The 24,834-nt window shown below is 56.8% G+C and overlaps 1 protein-coding gene across 8 annotated transcripts in view; it reads left to right on the top strand.

Annotated features, from left to right (window-relative positions):
• PAX7 (paired box 7) overlaps nucleotides 1-23,382 on the top strand; it is a 100,622-nt gene extending 77,240 nt beyond the window's left edge. For 5 of the 8 annotated variants that reach the window (XM_070510905.1, XM_070510904.1, XM_070510907.1 and 2 more), the window contains 3 exons: nucleotides 12,149-12,395; nucleotides 13,012-13,068; nucleotides 19,376-23,382. In XM_070510905.1, coding sequence (XP_070367006.1) covers nucleotides 12,149-12,395; nucleotides 13,012-13,068; nucleotides 19,376-19,491 — 420 coding nt within the window. In that variant the 3' untranslated portion in view covers nucleotides 19,492-23,382. The remainder of the gene's footprint in view (nucleotides 1-12,148; nucleotides 12,396-13,011; nucleotides 13,069-19,375) is intronic. The other 3 variants (XM_070510909.1, XM_070510908.1, XM_044769838.2) reach the window with 1 other exon arrangement.
• The last annotated feature ends 1,452 nt before the right edge of the window (nucleotides 23,383-24,834 follow it).

Genomic DNA, 24,834 nt, shown 5'->3' with positions numbered 1-24,834 from the left:
TGCGCTCTTCTCGGGGGCAGGGAGCCCTGACTCTCTAGGCGGCGCAGGCAGAGAGGGGGAGGGAGGCTGACGGCCCCGGGTCCCCCAGGGTAGGGGAGAGTGGAACCCTGCATTGAATCCAGCTGCTATGCCTGCCTCATTTGGAGACTGTCACCTGGGCGGCCGCTTCCTCCCCCATCTCCCGCCTTCCCATGCTTTTCCCTCCCTCCCTTCCTTTCCTTCCCTCCAAGGCTTTCACTTCCTTTTTGTTTCCTTTCTTCCTTCTTCAAACACCTCCAAAGGCCTTTTGATAAGTACCACGAGTCCAGACATAGACAAGACATGGTCCTAGCACTTGCAGACAAAAGCACCAAACCAAAGCAGTCGCCCCCCAAACACGGCAGGGAGAGGCCACTCTGGTTGCACAGACGGGGCGTCTCAAACTTCTTCCCAAAGTCCCCCTGATAATAGTCGAGGGTGTTTCCCCCTGGGGCCCTGAGGGTGGGGTATAACTCAGACTTTTGTGTATTATCTTTACAATGCGTGCACAGTTTGCATTCTTTGCCCCTGTGGAGCTATATTTGTTCATCATAATAATATAATCAATTAGCATCGGGTCAAGTTGACACTCCGGGAAGTTGGGCCATGTTATCCTGTGGCTTTGCCTGGCACGTGACATTGCACAGCAACATGGATGTTGGGACCGAGCGGGGAGGTGAAATGACGGTGCTGTCTGGAGTCAGGGCGACCAAAAGGGTGATGGAGTCACAGACAGAAACACGGAGTGCGGGAGGGGGATTGGGGTCAGGGGTAGATGTGTGGAGGTCAAGGCCAGGAGGCAGCCAAGAGGGTGCCTAGGAGGGAGGTCAGGGCAGCGAGGTGGATTTCAGAGGCATCTCTCTGCAGAGACCCAGAGATGGACTGATATGCTTAGGGAGGGAGGAGAGAAAGGCGGAGAGGATGCTTGGTCCAGCTGTTCCCCCACAGCTGGATGAGAACGTGGCGGGACGCAGTGTTTTCTTTTTCCCTTCCATTTTTAATATGAGTGGCCAGGATCTGGAGATCTCTGCTCTGTGCTGCAGCAAGAATCTAGCTGAGGGGTGAGAGGGAGCAGAGACTCAAAGAGGAAAGAAAAGGAGAGAGCAGAGCATTCCGGGTCCCCAGCTGGTCCTTAGCAGCGTCTGTCCTCCCCAAGCTGCCTCCAGCTGAGTGTGATTTTGCTATTTATTTACATGTAATTATTGCTATGAGGTGCAGATATTAACGCTGTCAAGAGCAATTTGCTCTGACATTTTTCACTCGCTCAGTGCCCCCGCCACTCTCGATGGAGCTCAGGGCTCTCCCTGCTCGGGCCGCTGCGCACTCGGTGGCCTGGCCGGGAACCACCCAGCCGGCAAGGAGTGGCGTCAGCGAGCTCACCCGGTCCCTCTGCAAACTCATTAAGCTTCGAAATTGCATTTGGTCTGGGAGAGGGCTGGCTGCGCCCTGCTCCGCCCTGCCTAGGCTGGCTCAAGGCCCCGCTGCCCTGCCTTCCTCAGAGAAAACTGGGCAGGGGCTGGGCTGGCTGCGGCCGGGGCCAGTGGCTGAGGCTGGCAGAGGGCAGCTGGTGAAGCGGTAGAGGCTCATGGTCAGGGAGGCGGGAGTGCACACAGCCCCCTGGGTAGCCACTGTACAAAGGTCAGACATGGCAGCTGGAACCCTCTTCAGAGGGTTATCTGGTCACCCCACAAGAAAACCAGGCAGCTCTAACTTTCAAGGACATTATTGCAATTGACAGCTGTAGCCACCTAACAAAGAGGCTTTCCTGCGGAGCCAGTCGAGCATCCTAGCCAGCCTGCAGTGGATGGTACCCTGCTGAGCCGGCCCTGCAGTGGGTCCCTTAGGTAGATGCTAGAAAGAGAATCCACTTTGGAGTTACACCTTCTGAGTCAAATCCCAGCCCGCCGCTTACCAATGGTATAGACTTGGGTGAATTATTTAGCTTCCCAGAGCCTCAGTTTCCTGATCTGTCACATGGAACGGCCAATACCTACATTTCACTGAATCTGAGATGCTTGGATGCTGGCCCTTTCTGGATCTTATCAGAAGGCATCAACAAAAGCTTTGCACGCAGCTCTGTCATCACTGGTACCTGACAAGGATGCTTGCTGGCTGCTGTCACAGCCACAGCCAGGTGCTGCAGATGCTAAAATGCATCCTGATCTCAGGAAGATTGAAATACGCGTCCTGCCGACCACTGGGGCAGGAGGGGCGGTGGGGCTGCCTGGGCGTGGTAGGTGCTTGGCTTGATAATAATAACAGGGGGCTTCGTAATGGAAGGCTGTCATCGTTTTTCCTTTGGAGCCCCTTGATAACTGAGGACCGTTTTATGGAAGGAGAAACTGAGGCTCATTCATTCATTCCGCCTAAGGGACTCTGCTCCTTGGAGAGGGCAAGCGGGCCCTGAGCTGTCACGGGCGGGAGTCCCTAACGCATTGTGATGGGTGCCAGCTTGTCTGCACAGGTAGTAACGAGGCCTCCCTGCCACCGCTAATCTGCGTCCTCGTCTCCGGCAATTACTGAGGGGTCCCCCCCACACCACGGGGCCAGGAGCTCAGGCCCCCCTGTCCTCCTCCTCCTCTGCCAACCTGGGCTGGGGCCCGAGTCAAGGAGGCCCCCTCCCTCCCGTCTCAGCCCTCCCGCCTCCCCTCCTCCCCCAGCTCAGCCAATTAGGCCCCTGACACCTGGAGCCGCTGACAAACGGTTTCTGTCACTTGCTCTCTGTCTTTCATTAGGGCTGCGGGGGAGGGGGAGCGGGGGGGGGGGGGGAAGGAGGTGGGATCCTTCATGCTTAGTAAGGCCAGATACATTAATTACAAAACGGCCATTTGCCGCGTGAAAGTGTGCTAATTAAATTTATGCAATCATTATCTTTAAATAGTCATATCTTTCCCGGCGATCGGCCCCTTCCTTCTCCAGCCCCACTGCCGCTCGGAGCAGAGTCGCTCTAATCCCCCGTCCGCCATTATCGCGCTATCAGAGATGGTCTCTGAATCCCACCGCACCCCGTTAGCCTCAGCGCCCCGCCAGGAGCCAGGGGCCCTTGGCCCCATCCTGGCACGGACACCTTCAGACTCGGGCCAACCCAGGATCCACCCAGGGAGGGGGAGGCCAAAGCCATCCCCCTCCCGTGTTCCCAGATATTTCTAGATGTTTCCAGATATTTCTGGATGTTTCCAGATATTTGGAGGTTGACATCTTGTAGACCAAACATTGGAAATTGGTGTGTGTGTGTCTTTAACTTCTCGACCAAGGAGTGGGAAGTCGCTCTGTCCAGCCCCCACTTCCAGACAGTCTGTAGCTCAGCCTCCAAGGACCCCTGGGGTGGGCGGCCGCTCTGTGAAATCCGTTGAGTTGAGGGGCAGGTGCGGGTATGCCACAGACCCTGAGTTTATTCTTTTCATTCAACTAAATTATGCCAGGCCCTGTGCTGGGGATAAACAGATGAATTCACTCATTCATTCGTTCATGAGTTCACACGCTCCACGAGTGTCTGTTGGACACCTGCTATATGCTAGGCACTAGGCGTAGGACGCCAAGTCTGTCCCCAGCCGCTCCTGGCCAAGTCCGGGGTCAGGGTCAGTCTGGGCCAGGGCGGAAGGCGGGGCCACAGTGGGCTGGGAAGTTTTCTCTGGGTGAGGCCCAAACCCAAGACTTCACAGCCCTTCAGGTCCCTCCCTCCACCCGCTAGGAGGTTCCTGCCGCAGTCCCGGCTGTACCCCTTCTCTGCAGGAGCCGTCCTCCCTGCTCGCCTCTCCGGCTGACAGAGCCCGTCTCTTGAGTCCTTCCGGGTCTGGTCTGTTGAAGTCCCACGTGGGAGGCAGCGAGAACCCGATGGAGTCTGAGGACCCGGCAGCCCCTCCTGGTCAGGGGGGCAGTCAAGGACCAGTGTTTCCTGGGTGCCCTCTGAGCCTCGGAGTTCCCCAAGCCCCAGTGTGTACCCTTGGTGAGATCAACGAGAGGGGCAGACAGGACGTGTGCCCATACACATGTGCACTACTCACACGGGCACACACATACGCAGTACTCACACATGGTCCTCACACATCTGCACACAAGAACTCACAAGCACACATACAAAACTCATACCTGCACACATGATGCTCCCGTGTGCACATGCATGCACGCACACAATACTCACACATGCACACGCAGACTCACACATACAAAATTCACAGGCACACAACACTCCTGTGCAAGTGCATACACACACACACTCATCTCACACGTGCAACTCACTCACACACACACACACACACACGAGTTAAGAACGACCCGGAGCCATCTATGGTGAGTGGAGACCACAGCCAGGTGCAGGCCAAGAGGATTGGACTAGAGGTCAAGGGTCAAGGGTTCCCGCCCCCCTGATGCCACTCAGCCCCCAGGTGATTCTGGGTGGGCCCCTAAGCCTCAGTTTCCTTGTCTGAAAATCGGGGTAACAACGCTTCAGAGAGGAGTGATGGGGCTTAAGGGAAATGCTGGGGAACTGTGAGCGGCTGTGCTGCGCCAGAGGACGGCAGCGGCCCTCAGAAGAGCCTGGATGGAAGGCTTCCTGGAACAAATGAGGGGACAGGGCGTGAGGGGTTGGGGCTGGCGTTGGGGAAGGGAGGCGAGCTCGCTGGCCACGCCTGGGCACCAGCTCTCCTGCGGGCCCGGCGGGAGCTGCTGTGGGACGCGGGTGGTGGAGGCGCGAAGCGGGAGGGCCGTGAGCAGAGGGACGGAAGGCGAAGTTGGGGCGGGGACAGGAGACCTGCAGGAAATCTTGTTTGGAAGCTCAAAGTCAGCACCCGCAGCCCATTACCGCTGTCCGCAGGGGGCAGGGGGAGGGGCGGGCCGATCCTCTTAGCCGGGAATGGAGCGGGAGAGAGGGGGAGCAGGGTGGTCGGCTGCCTGGGTGGGTGATTTCTCGCTTGCTCTAATCCCAGCATGGAGCTGGGCCGGGCCACGGGCCGGGCGGGCGTGTGTTTGTGTGATGTGCGTCTGGGTGTCCACTGGGGACCGGAGGGGGATGGATGCAGGCACGGAGGAGTGCTTTAGCGAGCTGGCGATTAGGGGGTTGTGAGGCTGCGGTGTGTGTGAATGTGTGGGTGTGCACGTGTGAAGAGTGTGTATGGCGCGTGAGGGCGTGCAGCATGCGGTGTTTCCTGTGCATCATTCTTTGTGTGCTCGTGTGGGCGTGTCTTATAATGCTGTGCGCACGCCCGTCTGTGTGTGCCCACATCTTCACCCACGTAGATGTGTAGTCCTATTTAGGTGTGTGTAGCGATAATAGTGACGATTTGAGAGCGGTGGTTCTCAAACTTGGCTGCACATTAGACTCACGGGGGAACGAGCTTTAAAAAATCCTTATACCCAGACCCTCAAACCAGCTAATCAGAATCTCTCAGGGATGGGGCCCTGGCATCTAAGACTCGCCAGGTGATTCCGCTGGCGGCCAAGGGGGAGGAGCAGCGGCTGAGCAGACAGATCCCAGGGGAGCAGCCCCGTCCCTTCTCCCCAGCCCTCAGCCTGCCCCCTGGGGTCCGTCTGTACACAGCAATGGACTCCAGGCCCCAGACGCTCAGGGACCAGGGCAGGTCCCCCAGGTCACCCCCCAGCCTGGGACAGTTCTTGATCCATAGAGACATATTTCACGCGGTCCAGACCAATGTTGCATCCGTTCCTGGCAAGCTGTGCCCTTGCCTTCTCTCCCCGACGGTGGGAACAGGCTGCCCCCCAAACATGCCCGCTCTGCCTCTTGTTGAAGTCAGGGGATGAATTCGTGAGGGGCTGGACCAGGCTGCAGTTGGATCTGAGGCTTGGAGATAAACGTGCTCAGTGTGCGAAGCCAGCAGGTCATTTTGGAGCCCAGCCGGGGACAGGGGGAGGGGGAGTGGCCATCACGAGCCCAGGGCCGGCTCCACCGCCGTTGGTTTTCAGTGGGTGCAAGTCACTGTCTCTCTTTGAGCCTTAGTTTCCCCATCTGTGAAAATTCGGCAATCTCCAAGGTGCCTCTGGGGTTTCATGTGTGTATTTGGGTGTGTTTACATGTAAGTGTGAGTGTGTGTAAGTGGATTGGTGAGTTTAAGAAAAGCAGGTGCGCACATGTGGTTTATGGTGTTTTGTTTTTTGGGGAGTTTTTTTGCTGAGGAAGATTCGCCCTGAGCTAACATCTGTGCCAGTCTCCCTCTATTCTGTATGTGGGTCACTGCCACAGCATGGCCGCTGACGAGTGGTGTAGGTCTGCGCCTGGGAACCCAACCTGGGCCAACCAAGTGGAGCTTGCCGAACTTAAGCCGTGGGGCCAGCCCTGGTTTATTGGGGTTTTCGTGGAAAGCTATTTGGCAATCCAGAGAAGAGGCGTTTTGAGTTCTCACCTTCCTGGATGCAGGAGTGTGTCCCTGTGGAGGGGCCTGTGAGCAGCCCTGTGTGGCATGTGTGTTGTGTAGGTGTGTGAATCCCGGGCCTCACCAGGTCTCGACTGGAGACGTCACCGATTTGCCGTCAGGGCCCCATGTCCTTGGATGCAATCCCCTGGCTACAGATGAGCACGTGCAGGCCAGAGAGGGGGCGTGTGACTTGTCACTCACCGGCTCCCCTTCCAGAGGGCAGGCCCCAGCTTCTGCATGGCGCAGAGCAAGTCTCCACACAGAAAGCCCCCACTGCGTGCCAGGCCCCCTGGGGAAGAAGAGATGAAAAAGACACTGCCCCCCACAGGGAGGAGCTCCCTGAGTCTGCCCTCCTTTCAGCCTCCGCCGGGTCCCTCTAACCCAGGTGGAAGAGGAGCGAGGTGGGGAGAGCTTGTGTTTACCAGGAACGGACGGAGCGCCAGGCACTGTCTTGGGCGTTCAGTGTGCATTTACTCACTTAATCCTCACACTGACCCTCTGGGTAGCTACAGGTATTACCCTTCCCATTATACAGATAAGAAAACTGAGGCAGAGAGGTGAAAGGCCCAGGGTCACAGCTGGTCAGTGGCAGAGCATGGATGCTAATGCAGATATTCCGGCCCCCAGTGCCGCAGGGAAGCCCCTCAGACACAGGTTGGCTGAGCACCCTTGGGGAAACCACTGTCCCTCTGGGACCTCGGAGGCCCCTCCTGGCATTGCCGGCCTTGCCAAGTGGGGCTCCCCACCTGCCTGCTGGTCCAGGGGTCCTTGGCCTCGTTCCAGCCCCGTCTCATCTCCAGGTCCACAGTTCTGACCTCAGCAGTCTGGCTCCCTGCCCGCGCCCTGCCTCCGCCCCCACCCACCCACCCACCCACCCGGAACCCTGCCACGGGAGCCCCGGTGATGGCGATCACCCCTGCTAATTGCAGCCTCGCTCCCAAAGCCTCGTTGGGTTATCACAGAGGGTGCAGATCTGCCGCTCAGCCTCCTCGGTCCCAGGCCCTCAGGGCCAGCTCAGGCACGGAGGGAATTAATTACATTTTTCCCATCCCCTTCTTGTAAAGTAGGGGAGTGCACCGTGCGTCCCGGGGGCGGGGGCGGTGAGCAGAGGATGCAGAAGGGGGCCTGGCACGGGGCTCCCGTGGCCCCCACCCCCGAACCTGCCCGCCTCTCCTCCATGGCGGAAGGGGGGCGAGGCCGGCCCCTTATTGATTTAGTCTGGTGGAGGCTGCGACTGATTGAGAGCAGAGGGAGAGGAAGGGGCTGGGGCGGGCGGGGGCCATGGCGGTGGGGGGAGAGGAAGGGACGGCTGTCACTCAGGCTGACGGACAGCCCGGAGATTTGCCTTCAGATAAAACCTTACAGATGTGGAGGTCGGTATTGATTTTGAGTTAGTAACGGTAACACACCAAGAAGTAATACATTAGTGAAAGCAAGGTCACCAGGAAAAAGTGAAACCCACGGGGAGGCCTCGGCCTTCTCCAGGGGTGGATTATGGCATCAGACCAGGACTTCGTCAAGTTCAAAAGTTTGCAGGCCCCGACCTCGGCTGGGCCCCAACTGTGGGCAAACACTTCCTGCTTCCCCGGGCAAAGAGGGGCTCCCAGGGTCCGCGGGCCAGTCAGAGGCCAGCAAGGGCCACTCAGGTCCTCAGGCTCTACACAGTGGGTCTGCCCAGTGCTCTCCAGTGCTGCCTGTTGTGGGAAAAGAACACAGCCAGAGGTCAGGGAGCTGGTCCACATCCCAGCTCTGCCACTGCCTGGCTGCGTGACCTCAGGTGGACCTTTCCGCGTCCTGGTGCCTCAGTTTCCCCATCTGCAGAATGGGGGTAATGACAGCCTCTTGTCTTGGGGAGTCGGTGCTCCCCCTCCCACCTCTCGTCAGCTGAGTCCTGTTCCATCTGCCTGGAAGCTGCCATGCCCACAGACAAGGGGCTGGATGAAATGGAAGCCCTTTGATCCATAGGCCTGCAGCAGATGCCACGCATCCCCCATTCACACCTACCCCAGATGTGGATTTGATTTGATGTTCCGGGGCAAATCCCATTGAACAAATCCCATTACAGGAAAAGCTCCCTGGGCCTGAGCTGATTCCGAGCTGTCTGCTAAGGGCCCAAAGTCCAAGCCCTGCTGAGCCACTGGGCCCCACACACGCCCCTTCTGACAAAGGCCTCTAGCTCCTGGGCTTTCTCTCTGAACATTGACCTAGTGCTATTTCTTAAACCTGCTGGGCATGTTCCCACCGCAGGGCCTTTGCACTTGCTGACCCTTCTGCCTGGAAAGCCTTCTGCTATGTCTTCCCACAGCTGGTTCTTTTTGGTCTTGATGGATATTGCCTCTTTGGGGAGGTGGTGCCTGACTCCACATACCCACCTTGTTTTCCCTCCACGGCACTTATCAGTATTGGAAATTCTATTATTTATTTGTTATTTGTTTGTGGTCAGCCTCCATCATTAGACTGGTGGCTCCGGGAGGGCATGGTGTTGCTACTGTTCATTGCTGTGTCTCAGTGCCTGGCTCAGTGTCTGGTACGTCATAGGCGCTCAGCAAGTATTTGTTAGATGAACATACCTGAATTCAGCACGCTTTTCTGAGCTCCTAGACCGTAGCAGACACAGTGGAGGCCCCGGGGCTGCAGAGATGCATGAAACAGAGTTCCAGCCTGCCCTCAAAGAGCTCACATCCCAGCCCCATCTCCAGCCTGGCACACAGTAGCACTCTAGGAAATGTTTGTTGAATGAACAATTGAATGATTGAAGAATGTCTTCAGGAAACACCACATTGTTTGGGATAGCTGGGATGTAAAGTGCAAGGTGGGATGGGGTGGGAGGAGTTGGGACAGGCAGGTAGCAGTCAGGCCACGAGCAGCCTCTGCCCTGTTTACTGGGAGGTACTGAGGAGCCGCCGATAATTCTTGAGCGATGTGGTCAGATTTGGTGGCGGTTCTCTGTAGGTCTCTGTCTTGCAGGCTGAGTGCTGGGTCTATGCACAGGCCCCAGCTGGTCCCCAAAACACCCTCATCCTCTCCCGAACCCTGCCCCCGACTTCTCCCTTCCCGTCCCATCGTCCCCCCAGGGCTCAGCATCTTAGTGATGTGCAGAAGGGGAGGGTTAAGCCAGGGTCTCACCCGGGCTGGCAGACCTCCCGAGAGTCTCCTGCCACCACAGTTGTCCTTCTAGAGGAAGGCAGATGGGCTGCGAGCTTCCCCTGAGCCCCTACGTCTGGTCTTGGGGCCCAGGCCTCCCGGAGGAGCAGGGTCGGCGTTTGTATGGGGAGGGGGATGGGATGGGTGGCGATTTTCTTAATTTAGATGGAAAGTGAGGGGCACATTGGGAACCTGACAGGCCACCTGGAAGAGAGTTGGGTCTCTGAACCCCCAGAGCAGTGTCAGCTTCCGGGGTTTGCCCTGAGACTCTCCCCCTACCCCAGCACACACACACACACACACACACACACACACACACACACACACACAGTAGCTTCCACAGGCCCAGGAGACCCCCTCTTGATGGGTGAAAAGCAGCAAACACAGCCCCACTGTGTGTCAGATGTCCTCACGCACCACCCCCTTTGCGGGTTCCCTCTCGCCACCACCCCAGCCCCCTGTGCAGCCTCTGCCGTGACACAGGCCTCTGAGGCGCAGAGAGAGTTGGGGAGACCTCAGCTTCCTAGAACAGCACTGCTGCCCCAAGTCGTCTGGCCACCTCCTTCTCACAGACCCAGGCCAAGGGCCTCTGCTGTCTAATGGGCTGACACACCAGAAGTCCCACCTAAACCCCACCAGGTGCGGTGGAGACAGGAGCAGCCCCGGTAGGCCGGGTGCCCTGGACTCTGGCTCTGGGGATAGCGGACAGTGAAAGGACAGAGGACGATGACCCCAGGGCTGAGGGGAGTGTGCTGGAACAGGGATCAAGTGTCAGGGGAGGCCGTGCCCATGCCGTTCAGAGGACCCAGGCCCCCCAGGGATGAGGGACCCCATCCCCATCCCCCCACCAGCAGCTACCTGGGTCCCTGGCGTGAGAACCTTTAAAGGGGCCACGTGCCTAAAACTCAATCTTGACGTTGTCAGGTGAGGGGGTCGGCCGACTGGGCCCTGGCCTGCTTCCTCGCACACCTGCTATGAGTGTCCCTTTCTCCGTCTGAGAAGGGGGCGTCCTGGCTCCGCCCCACAAGTCCCTGGCTGCTCTGGATTGGGAGGGGGGAGAGGGAAGGATGTGGGGAAGCGCACATCAGAGGAGCTGGGGCCGCCGTTTGCCGAGCACGCACCCCATGCCAGGCTCGGGGCACAGCCCTTGTGCGCAGACCCCACCCCGTCCTCCCGGCTACCCTCTGCACTAGGGTCGATGGTCGTCTCTTTTCCTCAGGACGGGATGGCCACAGAAGTTAAGGGACACCCGAGGCTGCACAGCTAGGAAGTGGAAGCGCTCCATCCGTCCTGGCCTGAGGACTCACGTCCACACCCTCGGCCCCGGCCAGACCTCAGTGCTGGCGGTGGCGGGGACAAGTCAGGAGGCAGCGGGAAATCAGGACACAGCTGCCTGCCTGGCGTGGATTGCCGCGTGATTCTTTAGCTCAGGGCGGGCAGATCATCAGCAAGGCTGTCCCCACCTGGCACTGCGGCCTCCCTCCCGTAGGAGGTAGCATCCTCAGGAGGTCCCCAGGGCCTGCGTCTGCCTCCTCTCCCTGGACTGCCCGGGACCCCTGTGCTCCCTCACCCTGCGGGGCCTCCTGCGGCCTGCACTGCCTTTCTCCCCTCTCTCTCCACCGCCGGGCTGGCTGGGCACCCTCCACGGGGCTCCCACGGCCCCCTGAGCTGCCTCTTCCGCACCCCTCATCGCTGTGTATCTTGATGGTCTGTTGCGAGGTGCCTCCGCCACCAGACCCAGACACTCCCCCTGCTCTTCCTCCTCTGAAGTCCCAGGGCCTGGCCTGAGGCCTGGGCCCACAGTCACCATCAGTGCATGTTTGTTGAATGAATAAGTGAACACGCCCATGAACCTACACCAGGTTCTTTAAGCTGGGTTTCCAGAGACGGGCGTCACCTGTCAGTCCAGGTTGCCAGCACTGATGGGAGCTCCTGTTTGCTGAAGCAGGGAAGGCGTTGACACTCGCAGACATCCAAGAGCTGCCAGAATCAAAGACAAGTGCCCGGGAGGCTATTTGCCAGCATTGGCCGTGTGGGTTGGTGTTGTAAGGGCAGAAGCTCAAAGTCCAGAGAAGTCAGGGGCGTAGCAGGCCTGGCACAGGGCAGGGGGGTGAAGCCGGCGAGCTCCAGAGTCCTGCTCTGACCTTCGTGTTGGGTGGGCGGGCATCCCGGTGTGATGGGGGAGGCACAGTTCCCTGTCCCGGGGGAGGTGCCTGTCTGATGGGAGAGACATACCCAGCCAGTTAGTTCATTGATTTGTTCATGCACGTATGCATTCATGCACTGGGCAGACAGGCACAAGGTGCCCTTAGAGCCAGGCCCCGGGCGTAGAGAAGTGGGCAAGGCCACCCCTGCCCCTTAGAGCTCTCAGCAGGGGGTGGCTTCCTGGGGAAGGACTTAAAGGAGAAACCGCCAACCAACCATCTTACCCACAGGGACAGGCAAACCAGGTAAACTGAGGCTCTCGATGCTGCAGGGACCTCTAGGGAGCAACTCCAGCAAAGGCCTGTCCAGGGCCCCCAGGCGTCGTCCCTGCACGTGCTTGTGTCTGCAGAGTCCGTCCTCCGAGCCCCCCCACGCCTGCTGCTTGGCCGGCACTGATGGTCTCTCCCCCGCAGGTGATGAGCATTCTGAGCAACCCTAGTGCTGTGCCGCCGCAGCCGCAGGCCGACTTCTCCATCTCCCCTCTGCACGGCGGCCTGGACTCGGCCACCTCCATCTCGGCCAGCTGCAGCCAGCGGGCTGACTCCATCAAGCCGGGAGACAGCCTGCCCACCTCCCAGTCCTACTGCCCGCCCACCTACAGCGCCACCGGCTACAGCGTGGACCCCGTGGCTGGCTACCAGTACGGCCAGTATGGCCAGAGTGAGTGCCAAGCGCCCCGGGCTTCCCCTCCCCCCGCAGGGCCTCCCGCTGACAGGTAGAGAGCTGCAAAGTGGTGGTGGGTGGGGTACCCATTTCACAGATGAGGAACTGGGAGTCCAGAAAGGACGGACGGTTGTCCTAAGATGACGCTGCGCCGGACCCCTGCAGTCATGCTGCTGTCACCTGAAGGCAACACTGTCCCACGAAATACCATACGAGCCCCAAATGTCATGGAGAATGTCTGAGTAGCCACGTTTTAAAACATAAGGAGAAATCAATGGAATTATTTTTACTGACATATTTTATTTAACCCAGTCCAAAAGATGGTCATGTCGACATGTCATCCAGACATAATGATTAATGAGCTATTTTATGTTCTTTTTTCATAATATGTCTTTGAAATCCAGTCCATTTTAATTCAGACACTGTTTTCATTGGAAATACTTGATCTGCATCTAAATTTTATATAATTTACAACTGAGGAAATAGATTTACACACCCAACTTGTTCCAAATATACTAAAAAATTTCCCAAATATACTGAAATCGAAATTTGGTTTTTACATGTAAATGAGATAAAGTTGAATCAAAGTGTAACATTCAGTTCTCTGTCCCAGCGGCCACGTTTCAAGTGCTCAGGAGCCACGTGCGGCTGGGGAGCAGCGCGCTGGACGGTGCGGTGCAGATCTGCGCGTTTCCGCCCCGGGCTGAGGGGAAGCTGCACTGCGGGCCCTCTCCTCTGCTCCTCCCCCTCAGCCTTGGTTTCCCCAGATTTTGAGCTGATCTCATGTGCCCACCCCACCCGTCAGCCCGTTGACACCTTGCCTGGAGGCGGGGACCTCGGACCCTCAGACCAAAGGCTACAAAAGGCAGGCCGGCCACAGCCTCCAGCTGTTGGGTGGGGTGGCAGCAGGGCAGGCCCAGCGGCACAGGCAGCCAGGGTCACGGGGTCCCCTTCTGCCCCACCTCCCACCCCAGGCCTCACCTGCTGGTGTCAAACGAATCAGAAGGGCGCGACCTCCCAGCCCGAGGGCCTCCTCCCCGCCCTGCCCCTCCCTGACCCTGGCTTCCTGCCCCCACACCAACTCTCGGCTCCTCACGCGGCCTTGGCCTCCGCAGCCAAATGAAGGCCAGCTGTGCTCACGACCCCTTCCCTGTGTGTGTTTGTGTTCACGTCTGTGTGTTTGTGTGAGTGTGAATACATGTGCCATGGGGGTGTTCTCATTCGTGTGCATGTGTGTCTGTGTGTGTTGTGTATTTCAGCAGACGTGTTTGTGCACGCAGCCTCGTGTATAGGGATGTGTCTGTACGTGTGAAGGTGTGAGTGGCGTGTGTGGGTATATGTGCATGTGACTGGTCACACGTGTGTGTTTAAATGATGTGCATATGGATTTGTATTGGACACACGTGGAGGTTTGGTCACGTGAGTGTGTGTGGCTGCAGCACATACACACGTGTGTTCGGGTGTGTATATTCAGGTGTGCATGTGACTGAGTGTCTCTGTCTGTGCCTGTGTGTTTGATGCATGTCACTATGTGGACATGCATAATAAACGTGTGCATGTGTCCAGATGCGTGTGGCTGTATGCACATGTGTGTTCAGCATGTGCGTGTGCTTGAGGGTGTCTGCGAGTGTGTATTTGTAGTGTGTGGGTGTGTGTGCCTGTGTGTTGCTGTGCATCTGGGTGTGTGCACATGATGTCTGTGTGAATGTGTGCGCCTGGGGAGCAAGTGTGCAGGGGTGACGCGTGTGTGCATGTATGTTGGAGAGCAGGGTGCACACACGTGCACAGACAGCAGTGTTTCCAGGGGGCCCGGGTGACCCCTGCCCCAGCCGGTGCTCCCCGGCGAGGAGCGGGACACACATGCTCTTGATAAAGGATTTCCAGGGGCAGCAGCCGCAGCCTGGGGCGGGCGTTAGTCACACCCAGAGCCCCATGCCCCACTCCAGGGGCGCCCGCCCAACTCGGAAATAAAATTAACCCCAAAGTCAGCACGGGGGCGGCGAGGAAGCGGATCAAAAGGGAAAGGGCCCAGGAGGCGAGAAAGGAGTGTTTGTTCCTCGCTCAGGAAAAGCTGCCAGAGCGTGTCCTCCACCTCCTCCTCCCTCCGCCTCCCCCCCTCCATCCTCCCCTCCCCAGCCCCTCCCCCGCCAGCTCTACCCTGCTCCCTGGCTCCTCCAGGGGCAGCTCAGAGCTCCGCCTGGGCCACATTCTCCAGCCCTACCCCGAGGGAGTCCCAGCACAGACCCCACCGCACCCCACCCCACCTCACTCCACCGAGGCTCCAGGCTTGGGCTGGGAGGGACCTAAGGGAAAGGCTGCCCCTCTGCCCACATAGTATGGGAGAGTCGCCCTGCCTCTCTGAGCCTCAGTTTAGCCATCTGTGAAATGGGGGCCCACGGGTTAGACTCAGTCATCTCAAGGCTTTTGGAACAGCTCGGGGACACACTGTGTTCCCACTGACCACCTGCTCCATGTTCGCGGGCGACTGAGTATGACTGGGCTCCCACAGTGCATGTGCAAGTGTCCTGTGTCCCTAACTGCAACTGGGTGTGCCCAGGTCCACCCGTCATCTGCTCACATCTGTCCCAGGCATTGGGCACAAGGCATGTTCCTCATTTCATGTAATTCTCCAAAACCTTACCTGAGGCGGGTGTTATTTGTCCTCAGGTTACAGATACAAAGCTCAGGCCCAGAGAGGCTAGGAATTTTCCCAAGGTCACACAGTAGGTGAGTGGTGAACTCCTGGTCTCCTGACTTCAAAGCCAGCCTTCTTTGGCCAAACCACAAACTTGTAAGACACTCACTCAGTCACGATACACATCTCGACCCCCGTTGTGGGGATTCCTGTTCACAACTTCACGTGAACCTCTATGTGGACAGATGCACACTCACAGAGATTTATTTCTCCGTGAGTATTCACTAACGTATGTATATACATGGCTTGGAGATATAAATAGACAAAATGTACATGCCTACAGGAAGCAGAAGTGACCGTTTATGGAGCATCTACCCTGGGGCTGGCATTTCATCCTCACGGCCACCGTGTGCAGTGTGCACGGTTATTCCCACTGCACAGATGGCGAAATGGGATCCAGAGAGGTCGTGTGCCCGAGATCACTGCCGTGCACACAGCCGCACCTACAGCCCCACCCCGGGAGGACCTCACTCACTTCCAGGTGTGCGTGGAGTGTCCACGTGGGCCAGACTCTTAAGCAGCAGAGTCCACCTCCTGTCCCCGGGCCACTCGCCTTCCCTGGGACACCGCCACACCTTCCTTTCCTGCTCCCGGCCATCATCTGTCCATCTGTCTGTCCCTCTCCATCCCTGGAGGGGGTGGGTGGGGGCAGGGGGACAGGGAAGGGGCACACGGCAGATTAATATGGCCCTAGTGTTCCCAGAGGCCAGGGCCGTACTAATGATGGGGCTGATAGAACGCAGAAGTGTGAAAAGAATTTTAATAGATCTGACAAGTCTAATAAGAATTTGTGTCTAGAAGGGTCCTCCTCTGGGGCCGCGGGCTGACGAGGCGCTGACGGCTGAGGCTTGTTTACGGGTTGGCATCGCCGCCACTTCTCCTGCCAACTTCCGATTAATCTAATTTGAGACGTTTAGAGCCCAGGCAGGGGTGCAAGGCAGAGGAGGGGAGACACCGAGAGACAGAGGGACAGGAGGGCCCACGACAGAGGCCGCGATGAGGAATGTCACAGCCCTGCCCTCGCGGGCCCCGGCTCGACCCCAGGGAGAGGCAGGCCCTGTGGTGCGGTGGGTGCCCTTGAAGTTGGCCCGGTCATCTGCCAAGTTTGGCTCCGTGGTGTTTCCTTGCTCACCACGACAGGGCCTGGGCGAGTGCCCGCTGTGCGCCTGACTGTGGCTGGTACCTGGGAGAGGCTAGAAAGGAGCAGAGACAGTGACCAGGGGCGCAAGCAGGACAGATTCGGGCTCCAGCATCTCACGTGCTGTGCGTGATTCTGGGCCAGCAATCCTTCCGTGCCTCAGTTCCCATATTTGTAAAATGGGAAGAAGCGTATCCAGAGACCAGGCTGTTGAAAGAATTCAATGAGGTCCTGTCTGCTTGGCGGGTAATGAGTGCTCAGCTTGTGAGGGACCTCGCTCTGCTGTTCTCATCATTGCCGTTCAAAGCCAGACCCTTCTGCCTCACCCGCAGGACGAGCTGGAGAGGGTGGCACCCGAGGTTGGCACGATGTGGAATAAGGAGGGGTAGGCAGAGCCTTCGGTGACTCAGGAAGGGTGACCTGACTTGGCCATGTGGCCTTGGACAAGTTACCTGCATTTCCTGGAGTAGAAACTGGGGCCAGTGCAGGATTTGGCGGGTAGAGCGCCTCATTCCCTCTAAAGCACTGGCGTGTGCCGGGGCTGGTTCTTCGGAAGCTGCTGGGTGATGCTCGTGGGGTGGTGAGGAGCTGGCATCAGACTGCCTGGGCCGAATCCTGGCGCCATAATGTATGAGCCGCGTGATCTTCCAAGCTAGGCGCGCTCTCAGGGCAGTGCCTCGGGTTCAGCATCAGTAAAATGGGGGTGATGATACTCAGCCTTGCAGACCTGTTGTGTGAGTTAAATGAGACAGTGCGGGACGGGCCCAGGGCAGCTCTCCGTCTATGATTGCTCTTCCTCTTCTCCCCGTTCTTATGCAGAAAACTAGGCTTCCTCATGGGGCAGACCCTGGAGCCCAGTTAGGACTGGCTCCAGGTAGGAGAGATGGTGTGGCCAGAGTTGCAGGGACCCCTGAGGCCAGAGGCAGGAGATTCTCCCACCCCCACCTAGAGTTAGGGGCAGACCCAAGGGAGGGAAAGACTGGGTGCCACCACCTCTGCCCTAGCCTGGAGGCTGCGTGACCTCAGGGACAGCACCCAGGGACTCAGCTCGGGCCCTGGAGCCTGGGAAGCTGACGGGCACAGGGTCCAGACACTCCAAAAACCCAAGGGCATTTGCACATCCTTTAGGAACATGGGGGTCTGGGCACTGAGCCCTCTGTGCCCGGCATCTTGAAGCACATGATCTCATCGATCCTTGTCACAGCCTTGAGGGGGCTGGAATGGCTTCTATCCATTTTCCAGACAAGGAAACAGGCCTGGAGAGGCAAAGCGATTTGCCAAAGCCACGTGAGCGGGAGGTAGTTGGGACTCCGAATTGCCTCACACGCTGTTCCTTTCCTTCTTGTCCCCGTCAAAGATCAGTCACGTCTGTGCCAAATCCCAACCGTAGGAGCCCAAGTCTGTTGAGCTGACCTGTGCCAGGCACGGTGCCAACTGACTACTTCATGTGCACTTTCTCCTTTTCTCCTCACAACAGCTCTGCATCCTAGGTGCTCCTGTTACCCTCATTTACAGATAGGGAAACTGAGGCTCGAATAGGTGAGATGCTGTGCCCAAAGTCACAGACTGAAAGTTAACACATGCAGGATTTGAACCTAAATCATTCGAACCCCAAGGCAATACCACCTCCCGCAGCCCCATGTCTGATGCTGCCCGTGTCGCCTCCCTGGGCCTCGCATTTGGCCATGCCCTTCACCTCCTGGCTCCACCCACCTGCCCAAGGAGAGGCATGTAGAGTGTCCCAGGGGCCCTCGGTGGGCAGGTGACAGAGCGAGAGTTGGGCCAGGCCTCGTGATTCCTAGCACGGCGTTCTGTCCGTCTTCCTCTCGCCTCTGGTCCCAGGCGGTTGATTGGCCCCAGCGCGGACCCTGGCTCGGGAGGCAGCATCTCTGCCTTGAGAGGCCTTGCCACCTGCCAGTCAAATCATTTGGTCGGGGCGGATTTCTGCGGTGGCCTCAGGCAGGCACAGTTAGTACGTTTAAGACAGAACTCGTGTACACGCGGGCCCAGTGGTGGTACCTGCACACACACCCCAACACATGTACCTGGCTTCGGTGGAACTCAGCTGTGCACACGCACGGGCATTCCCCCTGTTCTACTCATGCCGGTGCACACAGCTCACCCACATCTGTGCACATGTGCACGTGCAGGTATTGCTCATGTGTGAGCATTCGTGTTCATGCCCATGACTACTTCACAGAGATTCTTGTTTTCCCTGTTCACACGCACACAAGCACACACCCTCAGACCCTTGCCGCTGGATGACCAGAACTGACGAGGCCGAAGGGCTCAGCTCCCTGCGTGTCAGGGTCCCGGCCCTTCTGCACGGACCCCTCAGCTCGCCTGCAAAAGCTGCTGTGGCTTCTGAGTAAGGGGTCATGCTTTGCCTCATCCATGAGCTGGGCTCAGGGTCCAAAGAAGGAAGAGGGACCTGGCCCTCATTACGTCCTGGGCTCTGTGGGACTCACTGGAGACCCCTCATAGTGGGGACTATAGAGGCATGCTGGAAAAAGGGACTAATTCTTCCCTCAACAGTGTGCATGCCCTCTGTGCCTCCCTACAGAACCCATGAGAGAGCTGGGCAAATAATGTGTTAACACATGCTGAATGATTGGAGAGGTGAGAGAAAGAGCTTCATGAAGAGAAGGGGGGATGGATGGATGGATTGATGGATGCATGGATGGATGGATGGATGGATGGAAGAAGAGATGGATAGATGGACAAAGGGTGAATGGACTAATCGGTGAATGGATAAATGGATAGGTGGATGGATGGAAGAAGAGGTAGATAAATGGATGAATTGATGAGTAGATAAATGGATAGATGGATGGATGGATGGATGGATGGATGGAAGAAGAGATGGATAGATGGACAAAGGGTGAATGGACGAATTGATGAATGGATAAATGGATAGATGGAGGGATGGATGGATGGATGGAAGAAGAGATAGATGGATGAATTGATGAATGGATAAATGGGTGGATGGATGGATAGATGGACAGAAGGGTGAATGGACGAACTGATGACTTGATAAATGGATAGATGGAGGGATGGATGGATGCATGGATGGATAGGTGGATGTGGGGCAGATGGAAGAACAGGCAAAAAGAACCTTGATTTCTAGGAGCTTCTCTTTTTTTCCAGCTGCTGTTGATTACCTGGCCAAAAACGTGAGCCTCTCCACACAGCGTCGCATGAAGCTTGGGGAGCACTCTGCTGTGCTGGGACTCCTGCCCGTGGAAACTGGCCAGGCCTACTAGGGCCCCTGGGGCGACTTGTTCCACCCGGATCCCAGCCCAACCCTTACTGATCCCTGAGCCTCCCAGCCTCAGTCCCTCATCGCCCTGGGGTCCCACGAGGCCAGGAGAGGAGCCGATTCCCTTCTCAGAGCCAGCCCTCTGGAGATGAGCAGCCAGTCAGCCCTTCACCTGCGGTCAGGGACCGAGTGTGAGCCCCTTGGAGTCTGTCCCTTCACTCTCACCCCAGGGGGGTTTCCGGTCAGCTGCAGTCCTCCCCCAGGCAAATCCTGTCGTGGCCTCTGTGCCATCTCAGGCACAGAGATCGAAGCTCACCATGAATAGGGCACCTTGGGCATCCAAAGGAGGATGGTGTCTGGGATGAGGTCCTGGAGCCCTCTGGACCCAACTCTGATGGGTACCCTGGCCAGAGGTGGAGGTGGAGCTCACATGGCTACTGTCAGCTCAAAGTGCTGGAAGCCCGCCTTCCCAGGTGGGTCTCTGGCCCAGGGTCAGAACCACCGCCCATTCTTCCTCTGGATGCTGGGACAACAGCAGAGAGGGGATCCTAGCCTGGGGGTTTTCCCAGGGGAGTCACCCAGGAATTCTGCGGACTTCAGGGCCCTCCCCACACACACCTGCTGGGCATAGGGGGGAATCTAGCCTCGGTAGGGGGACTGGGAAGACCAGGAAGAGGCTTAACCAGGGGACGGAGCCAGGTGGGGGTGGGACTTTCAGCCGTGGCGGGCCCAGGGTACAAGGACCCAACCCAGGTATCTGGAGGCTGACGACTCTAGACCGCAGCCCAAGCGCCAACCTTGCCCACTCCATGTAGGGGCTGGGGAGCCTGCAGACTCCCTCGGTTTCCTCATTCGCTGCATCAGATGGGATGGGGAGGGGACCAAGTCTTGAGGACACGTGAGTGAAAAGGCATAGGGCTGGCTCAGAAGGGGATTTCGTAACTGGGGTCCCACTGCTTGTGGGTGGCAAACCTTTGTTGCCAAAGGCTTCAGCTCTATGCCTTCGAGTCCACACCCTACGGAGCTTCGATTTCTCCCAGAGCCCCCTACGGAGCCCTGAGCCCCTGCCCTGCATGCCCAACCCTCTAGGGAGGGGCCTCCATCTGCCTGGGAGTCCCTTTAAGCTGCTGGGGGTGCAGAGAGCCTCCTTCGGGGCTCTGGAGGAGGGTTCTTGGACCTGCGGGGACTGCTTGCCCCACAGACAAGACCACCGATTTCCCTTGGCACTGGGGGTAGGCATGTCCCTGTCCCACACGGGGGGGGGCATCTTTCACTGTTGACTCACTCTCGGTCGAGAGGCTTGTCTCCCAATCCGGCACAGCTGGGCAGATGTGGCCAGTCTCCAAGCCACCACCCCTGGGCAGAGGGCGATGCCAAAGGTTCTGGAGAAGAGGGAAACGGCACCTTCCTTGGCCACTCCAGTGGCTTCCCAAAGCTCCCTTCTCTTTAAGAGACCTTTGGGGAGTGATTCAAGCCCCTGCCTGCGCCTCCCTCGGAGCTTTTCACCACCTTCACCTATTTATCAAAATTATACTCATCCTCACATCGCCATCATTGTAATCTACGCTTGGATCACCTTTATCAAGTGCCGCCTGGTAGAAGGCACGTGTGACGGGAGGCACAGCCCGGAATCCACAAAGACTGGACCAAATTGCTTGTCCCCACCTGGGCCCATGAGGCCACCTCTTTGCTCAACCCCTGCTTCTTGCCCTCGACCAACAAGACATTCCCAGAGGGAAGAGCTGCTGCTTTGAGAGCCGACCTGAGTTCCTCCCTCCTGGGGAGTGGGGTTGGCGAGACGCTAGGACACCTTCCCACATGGACGTCACCTCTGTGACACATGCTCGTTTGTTTCTCATCTTCAGACTCGGTGATACCAAGTCCGTCCTGGACCACGGCCGGGGTGGCTCGTATCTCTGGTTTAGAGGAATCTATTAATAATTGGGGACAAACAGACTCTTCGGTAGCCGTGGACACCCAGACGTTTGTGGCCCATCAAGTTCAGCCAAGATTTCAACTGGAGCATCCACTGCAGGAGACTTTTGGTCCTTCGAGCTCTGGACAAACAGGAAGACTGTGTGGTACCTGGGAGACCCAGGCCGTGCTTTTGTAGCCATCACAGCCAGAAAGCAGCAATTCCTTAAGATCAACCACAGTCTCCATCCACATTCCTTAACGGTCAGTCCTTCCCCTGGAGGCCTGGCTCAGAAATCGCCCGAGTCTCCTTATACTCTATGTCACCCAGGAGCAGGGATCTCAGGCAGGTGACATCAAAAGCACCCAGCCCCACCCCCAGGGGGTGACATTCCAATGCTAGGACCAAGCTCGAGTATCTACCCAGTATGGTGAAGTGGGAATAAACCACATGATTCCTCATTACGTCCCAACTTCTCTGGCGTTCTCCCAAGCCACCATCTTGGTAGAAAATGGAACGTATTCCCCCAGGGGCCCCACCCCCCTCAGACAGAGACCCTGACCCCAATAGATTTTCCCTAAAACCCCCATGTTGATGTGTCTAGCCAACTCAATCTATAAAATTCAGTCTTGTGTTGACAGCTGGCACCTTCACCAGAGAGGTGACGTGGGACGAGAAGCACAAGGCCTCAACCTCTTGAGGGTTGGTCATGGCCTGGGAAAGAAGGCCTGAATCCCGGTGGCTAGACTGGCCCAGGAGCCATCCCCGTCCATCCCTGTAAATAGAGTCTTTAGCAAAATAAGAGATGTTTCTTCCAACTTACCACAAGTAGCTGTTGGCCCGTCCCACGGGGGGCCCTCCTCTGAGCTCATTGTACACTAGTCGGAAATGTGGTGATGTGCTGTTTGTTTATAGGAAGTTGACTTTTATGTGTGTACATATGTATATGTACACACACACTAAAAAAGGAAAGAAACCCCCACAGTGCGTGACGTGCTAGTGCCAGGGACCATCTGTAGGGCTATATCTGCATATCGTGTGTTTCAAATTATACATTCCAGGTTCTATTGGGTTCTTTCATTTTTATAGCTTCGTTTTTCCATTTGCTATTTCTCTCTTGCTATGAAAACAAAAAAAGAAGTGACGTGTGAGAACCAAGCGATGCTTTTATACTCTTATTTTTTACTTGATTTACCTTTACTGTTCATTTGCCAGAGGAACGTGGAGAAGCGAGATAGGGGAAGGAGAGAGAAAAAGAGAAGGAAGAGAGAGGTTTGCCCAGAAGAAGAATGAGAAGATCAGATTTGCCCTCTGACTGTGGCTTGAGAACAGGACGGGCCCCAGACTTTGGCCACCCTCCCGAAATCCAGTGTTTTAGATGGAGCTGGTGAAGCATTCTGAGATTTGGATCCTGGAACTGGGTGAAACTCCATGATTGCCCTAAAAAAGACATTCTCTGGGGCCTCTCTCAGGTTGATGTTCTCGTCAAGCTCCCGAATGTGCCCTTCCCTATTGGATGCTTTTTGTGGTCGCCAGGTCTTCTCCACGCTCCCCCTGCAGAGACACCAAATCAAGACCAAATGGGGGTACTCCAGCCGCCATTTTGAAATGCTCAGAGACATCTGTGTATTGAATGCTTTTTCTGTCAACTTTCACACGGCCAATTCCCCACGTGGGAAACATCTACATAGCACTCCAGGTCATTCCTTCTCCCTCGTAACTGCAACTTGGTTGCTTCCGTATTTGACTCACAGCCATTTTCCTCCATGTGGAAGTGAGTGTGTGTGCGTGAGAGTGTGAGCGGGGTGTGCGTGTGGGTGCAAGGGTGTATGTTTAAATATAATCGCACCATAATTTATTCAGCTCTATGGAGTAGTAGAATAGAAAGAGAAACTGGCATTTGCTTTAACTACCTGCTTGTAAGCGCTTCCTCTGTAACTCAGGCGTAACTGTTACACATTAAAAGAAATTAAAAGCATTTCCAAGGTTCCGTGTACTCAATTGATTGCCCTTATGTGGCCACCCTAAAAGGGACTGAGGGGAGGTCAAGAAGCCCTTTGACCTAATTCAGAGGGTCAGGGTAGGAACTGCGTTTCTCTTGCCTCGCACCAGGTCCCCCAGCGCCAAGCAGCTGCTAGACACATAGTGGCCACCCAATCGATATTGGATCAATGGACACTGTTGCTCAAGCATCTTGCTGGGGAAACCTTGGTTCTCTTCACCAGGATAGATTTTCCAGCTGTTGAGCTTAGAGCCTTGTGGGCCATCTCCCAGTACATAGAATTTGGGAGACAGCAGAGAGCTCAGAAGCTTACACATGCCTTGGAAGTAGAACCTGGTATGCGGGTTCTTGGGCAGGTGAATTACTGATGGGGAGCCCTCAAGAGAAATCCATCAGGGAGTGAAGGAAGCAAGACAGGGCGGGGGAAGGAGCTACGCAGAGAGGGGGTTTAACTGGAGTCTTGCTCTAACCTGATCCTGCAGGGAGCTCTGGAGCATGAGCTGGAGCACAGAGTGAGTCTCACCTTCAGATCAGGAGACTGGCCTTTTGTTCCAGGGCATCAGTCATTCACCAGCTGCTGGCTGTCCCTAGGGATGTGGGTGGGTGGGTAAAGGGCTTATGTGCCAACATCTGTGGTTAAAGTGGCTCCTCTTGGGGCCAGCCCCATGGCCTGGTGCTTAAGTTCGGCTCTGGTTTGGCAGCCTGGGTTTGTGGGTTCTCATCCGGGAGTGGACCTGTACACCTCATCAGCCACGCTGTGGTGGCAACCCACATATAAGGTAGAGGAAGATATTAAGTCAGGGCTAATCTTCCTCAAGCAAAATAAATAAATAGATAAAGTGGCTCCTATAGGCTGAGGGCACATCTCCAGAGAAAGGTGCAGCGATGACCCCTTCACAGCGACATTCACATCAGTTAGAGGACAGATGTGCCGGCCCAGTAAAGGGTATCGGGGCAAGAACTGGCACCGTCTAGTCTACATATGTCCCCGTGGCTCTGAAGCAGGGTACCCAGGTCATTCCAGGGTGCTGGTTCACGTGCATGATCTGAGCAGGAAGGGGGAGATGGGGCAGTGGTTGGGAGGAATTGTGTGTGAAGGATTAGTAAGGTGTTCCACAGACCTGAGTCCATGCAACCCAGCCAAGCTCTCCAGGGCAGGACCTTGGGGGATGTTGGGTCTTCCCAGGGCCTGAGACCAATCGGAAGGCTCCCCAGCATCCTCCTCCACATAAAGTCCCTGCAGTGTGATGAGCTCTGTACCAGTCCCTGTGGAGTCCAGGCAGCTTATGTCAGAACCAGGGCTGCCAATGTGTCCCACCTTGGGTCCATCTCCCTACCCACAACCAGGCAGGTATCATCCACTAAGTCAGGAAGATATGGGGGAGAGTCAAGAACTAAAGTTCCACTCTTAGCTCTGCACGTGACTCACT

This window comes from Equus asinus, chromosome 5, assembly GCF_041296235.1.
Source record: "Equus asinus isolate D_3611 breed Donkey chromosome 5, EquAss-T2T_v2, whole genome shotgun sequence".
Taxonomy (NCBI): Eukaryota; Metazoa; Chordata; class Mammalia; order Perissodactyla; family Equidae; genus Equus; species Equus asinus.
This window is presented reverse-complemented; position numbering and strand designations above follow the sequence as displayed.